Consider the following 5404-nt stretch of genomic DNA (forward strand, 5'->3'; position numbering starts at 1 on the left):
GAGTGATATATGACACGTTGACATGACATATTAACTTTCCCAAGCGCTTGATCTTTCCGTTGTTTGTCAACCTGAACCTAGTGGGCCTACCATACCAGTGCATTACCAATGAGTGAGCACTAACCATGAGCTATGATATCATTGCCAATTTATGTAAGCCCCGTCAGCACTCATAATGAGTCCGTCGACCTCCTAGCAATCATTGTCAATCATTGCACGCCTTGTCAACACCCGTAATAAAGCTCTCTAGGAATGGAAATATGCCAAGTCAGCAAGCGGAATTCTCTGAATGGGAAATTGAATGCGAATGGGCTCTGCCTGGCATGTGTGCTCTGACACTGCTGCACATTCAACCGGTTGAGCTCGTCAACTGCAACCAAGTGGATCTGCTACATGAATTGTAAGAGAAGCAGAGAGAAACTGTTTTTGCTGCTATACTCTAGCTACTTGTACACCCCACATATTATACGCATGTGTGCATGCAACCATATATGTGTGTGTTGTGTCTCCTCTCTCGACGAATAGTGTTTGGCCCCCCTCACTCGGACCCTTGACGGCCGGGAATGGTCCCTCGGGGGGCCATTCCCCACAATCCTCCTCCCCCATGGCTCCCGGCATCCGCCAGTCGCCAAGGGGTCGAAGGATTATGGGGAATCTCAGGGACCATCCCCTACCCCATAACCATCCCCTCGGAGCATTCATGAGTCCAATGTGAGAAGGCCTACAACTAGTTAAGAGGTACACTTCTGTCCAATAGACAATAAAGATCCATGACTAGATTAGATCAAAGAATTGAGAAATGGAAGAGGAAGGGGGGGGGGGGGGGGGGGGGGGGGGGGGGGGGGGGGGGCGGGGGGGGAGAGAGAGAGAGATGCACTCACTTGTAATGTATTTGTGTAGGTTTCCTTGTCATTGACATAGCCTGCATTGTTATTGAACTTTGTCCAAAGCCCCTTCCATTCAAAACCTTCTCCATGTTGTAGTACGTATTTGATTGCACTTGCAAAGTCGAGACAACCTTAAATGCAACCTAATGTTCACCCAAGAATTCGACCTCTTTAATGTGCAAATATCATGACAATCTCTTTCACTTGTCTTCAAGAACACGCATTTTCTGGCAATTGACTTCAGTAACCTTTTTCATATGCCACTTTAAGCCCATAAAGGGCCTTCTATTATAACTATTGTGCTAAAAAATTAAGACTCTTGGAATGCATTCATTCTATTCCTAGCTCTGCATATTGCAACGCTGACAAATGAAAGCAAATATCTGCTTGAAAGTTTTCAAGTTCTTGGAAAGGGCACATGTGTACATACCCGTTGCACTTTACCTGTGCATTTTACGGTATCCATGCACATGATTTGCCATTGGGCAGTATTTATAAGCATTGCCATTGACCAGAACTCATAATGTTTAAGCTTATCAAGTCCTTTCTTCATATCCATAATTTTATAGAGATAGTCTTACCAAAATAAAGGGAAGCTCATGTTTTTCGGAGCAATCAGAGCAGCAAAAGCTTGTGATCTGTGAACTGGACCCTACACATTCACTCTTACACTTTTGAAGAAATGGACATACCTTCTTGGCTTCTCGGATATTGTGGATGCAGTGGGCAAACTCCTCGGCAAAGTTATCACAGACAGCCTGCACTTCCATTTACTCTTATGTACTTTTCTTTGGTGTGAAGCTCCACAGTACCTGCATCAAGCCTATCCATGGATCTCTTCACCATCATGGTCTTTGTATCATATTCATGGGTTACTATTTGCGCATAGCAGGGCCATCAAGAGGCTCAAGGGATGAAGCCCCACTTTTACTTGCACACATTCTGTTTTCTTCAGCTCCAAATGTATCCCCTTCTCTACGTGCAGTAACACTTCATCGAGGTCACGATATTTTCTGAGCTTGTATACCTGGCCTTCTTGAGCACAGATTGAACCCCAGTCTGGCATTGCTGCCTGTACATCACGGGGCACAAAAGTCACATTTGAAAGTTTCATTCTTGCAGAAGATACTATGCTCAGACTTTGATATATGGATGATTTGCATGCCTTCACTACTTTTGTAGGGATGTCCTCAATATGCATGCCTTGGAAGTCATCCTCATGAATCCAACTACTATCTGGTCCAGCCACTCTCTTGAGTTCTGTAAGCATCTTGTGCGTTGTTGCTCTAATATGACGGAAGGTATATGTAGATATTTTGCAATCCTCGCGAAGATTGTGAAGTAGCATGGCGATGTTATCATGAAAGTGGGTATCATGACAAGGGGCATCTGCAAATGTGGTAAACCACTCTAATATGAGTAGTCCAATCAAGCTTGGCTAATGCTTACAAGCCACTGAACACATCCTCGGTAGTGTCATGACCACTCTTGGTTCCTACACAAGAAAGGGACTCAACAAATGTGCTCCTTGAGCCATTAAAGATTGTTCTAAAATTGCAGCTTCCACAGCCCTCCTTGCTATTATGATCGCGGTAGAAAAAAAATGCCACATGGATATGGCTGTCTGGGTATGCAGCAGATATACTGCGGGCTATCTTTAGGACTTTGTTCTTCACCACCTATTAATGATGATCACAAAGTCAGCTTTTCTAGCAAATATTCCATGGAGCTTTTAGTATCTTTTAACAACTCTCTCTCTCTCTCTCTCTCTCTCTCTCTCTCTCTCTCTCTCTCAAGTGTGGTAGATTGGTTATGCGATTCCCTAACAAGTCTTAAGTTCAACTACTCGTCGGCTAGATCTTTAAGGTCTCTTGGGATAGTTTCCTACGACGTTAAAACTCTCTTCTTCTTGGGTGTGTGTGGGTGTGTGGGTGTGTGTGTGTGCGCTAATAAAAAATGGAAAATGGTATAACCTTTCTATCACCCAAGTGTGGTAGATTGGTTATACCAAGTCTTGAGTTCAACTCCTCATCGGCTAGATCTTTAAGGTCTCTCGGGATAGTTTCCTACGATGTTAAAACTCTCTTCTTCTTGGTGTGTGTGGGTGTGTGCACGCTAATAAAAAGAGGAAAATGGTATAACCTTTCTATCACCCAAGTGTGGTAGATTGGTTATGCCATTTCCCTCTTAAATACCAAGTCTTGAGTTCAACTCCTCGTCTGCTAGATCTTTAAGGTCTCTTGGGATAGTTTCCTACGACGTTAAAACTCTCTTCTTCTTCTTCTTCTTCTTCTTCTTCTCTCTCTCTCTCTCTCTCTCTCTCTCTCTCTCTCTCTCTCTCTCAACACATTTGTAAAGGGAAAATCACATGTATGTATGTATGTACATGCCACACATACAGCTCACAAATGATTTTAGACTACGTCCACATATGTATGTATGTATATACATGCCACGCATAATCACAGAAGATTTTAGACTACCTCCCCATATGTATGAATGTATATACATCCCACACATACTCACAAATGGTTTTAGATTACCTCCGCATATGTATGTATGTATATACATGCCACACATACTCACAGATGATTTTAGACTACCTCCACCTATGTATGTATGTATGTATGTATATACATGCCACACATACATGTAACGGCCCATGTTTTTCGTTGCATCAAAGAGAAAGATCTTGTGCAGAACACACCAACTGATTGATCTCCCGAGTTCGAAAAGCCCGAGCACTAGCCTGCAGCTAGGCAAGCTACATCTTTAAAGCCAGCTCCATCTCATATCCACGCCCTGGCGGAAGCAACCTCGATGTGGATGAGCTTCTCTTTCTCAAGTTTATTGATTGAGGAACCCCTTGCAAGCTGCCTCTTTTCTGATGCTTTTGTTCTGGTGGATGTCTTTTTCATTGGAGAGGCCTGACGCGTGAAGGTCAGGAAGCTTTGACAGTACGCCGCTCCTTACAAGCGACGGTCTTTGATGAACTCATACTTGAGTTGTAAGCAGAAGATGGAGCTGATCGAATGATTTATACGTAGGCGTTGCGATGGTACATTGTGAGAAAAAAACAGCGCCGAGCGGGATATGGAAGCTCTCTGGTAGGGAATTTAATTAGAGAGAACAAAAACCCATCACAGGCTGGGTGAGAGAGTACACTGTTCTTAGATCCGAAAGGGGCGGGGCGGGGCGGGGCGGGGCGGGGGGCTGACATTACAAAGGCTAGAGCAGCACGACTACAAGAGGGCATGCCCATGTGTTTAACCAGAGGTGACATATGGTAGGGGAATTTAGAGATTTCTGTCGATAGATTCCATGAGGCTAAGACCGAATATACACTGCCGAAGCCTCTGCCCATCCTGGGGCGGGGAGGCTTTACACATTGATATGCCCAAGTCATAATAAAATAATAAAAGCAACGACCACTTGCATGAAAAGGAGATTATTCTATTGGTTGCGTCCTTTGTCTTTTTCGGTGGGGCCTAATGTTCAACCCCTGCCCGCGCATGGGCGGGGGAGCTTGCCTGTCCACCGAGTTGTCTAGTGTGCGTTTCACGGAGCGAGTAATCTTTGGCACGGAGCGAGTTGGCCGCCAAGTCAGCTCACGTACCTGCCGCCCAAGTATGGGCACCCGGTCTGTAACCGCCCTAATAGATCTGATGACCAGATGCGTCTCTGATCCTAGCCATGTTTTCAGATGCCACGTCAATTAGAGTGGATTGCTTATGTTCTTCAAATGCAGCTTACTTATGGGCTTCCTCTAAGAAATTATAGGTTCCTTAGACTGCATTCATATTGCTCAAGGAGATCAAGCACCTTTTTCACTCAGCGTTCAAGAAGAGGATGCCGAAGTCTAGCCCATGGTTCACACACCATATGAAATAGAGAGAGGGAGAGGGAGAGACTTATCTATACAGAATGGGCAACTCTTGTCTTGAGGTGATTTGGTGGCTCTCAATGCTTCTTGATATTATCACATGCTTATGGTTTGCTCTGATGTGAAAGTATACTTCAACTCTTCTCGAACTTGTCTTCAGTTTCTCCCCCTCAATTTTTGTCGACCTGCGAATGCTCGCCAAAGCTCACAAAAATCAGAGAAAGTGAGCAGGCCTATGCTGGAGCTGCTGGTGACTAAGCCCGAGAGGACACAACCTGCTTTTATAACAATTGTTGAAATTAGGGTTGTAGGAAAACACACACATCTTGGAGAAGATGAAGGAAGCTCAAGGCACACAACAGAGAGTGTATTACTTAGTGTGCAATGGAAATAGATAGCCCTAGAATGATGTGCATACATACAATACACGAGGGGTAAACCTTCTAATGAGCGGAAAAATGCCCCGACGGTCCTAAGTGTGATCTCACACATCACTACCACATGTGTATGGTAACACCAAACACAATTATAGAGTTAGACCAACATATTTCCAAAAGTGGGTTAATAAATATAGCAGGACAGGGGACCCATATGACCATTTGGCCAACTTTAAACAGGTTTTGAGAGCTGAGCG

General features: G+C 44.4%; 1 protein-coding gene across 3 annotated transcripts; it reads right to left on the reverse strand.

Annotated features, from left to right (window-relative positions):
* Positions 1-877: 877 nt before the first annotated feature.
* Positions 878-4169, reverse strand: LOC147465349 (uncharacterized). 3 transcript variants are annotated; one of them, XM_086519559.1, is made up of 6 exons: positions 3704-4169; positions 3595-3636; positions 2337-2566; positions 1819-2173; positions 1580-1645; positions 878-1030 (listed from the first exon to the last, which is right to left on the reverse strand). In XM_086519559.1, exons 1-6 carry the CDS (start codon positions 3803-3805, stop codon positions 878-880), a joined length of 948 nt encoding a protein of 315 aa, XP_086375685.1. In that variant the 5' UTR covers positions 3806-4169. The 3 variants fall into 3 exon arrangements, 1 of the variants encoding a protein (XP_086375685.1); XR_015189104.1 differs by lacking the exons at positions 878-1030; positions 1580-1645; positions 1819-2173; positions 3704-4169 and having other exon boundaries at positions 2239-2566; positions 3431-3680; XR_015189105.1 differs by lacking the exons at positions 878-1030; positions 1580-1645; positions 1819-2173; positions 3704-4169 and having other exon boundaries at positions 2239-2566; positions 3538-3673.
* Positions 4170-5404: the final 1235 nt, after the last annotated feature.

Source organism: Adiantum capillus-veneris, chromosome 1, assembly GCF_014529385.1.
Source record: "Adiantum capillus-veneris isolate H3 chromosome 1, ASM1452938v2, whole genome shotgun sequence".
Lineage (NCBI taxonomy): Eukaryota > Viridiplantae > Streptophyta > Polypodiopsida > Polypodiales > Pteridaceae > Adiantum > Adiantum capillus-veneris.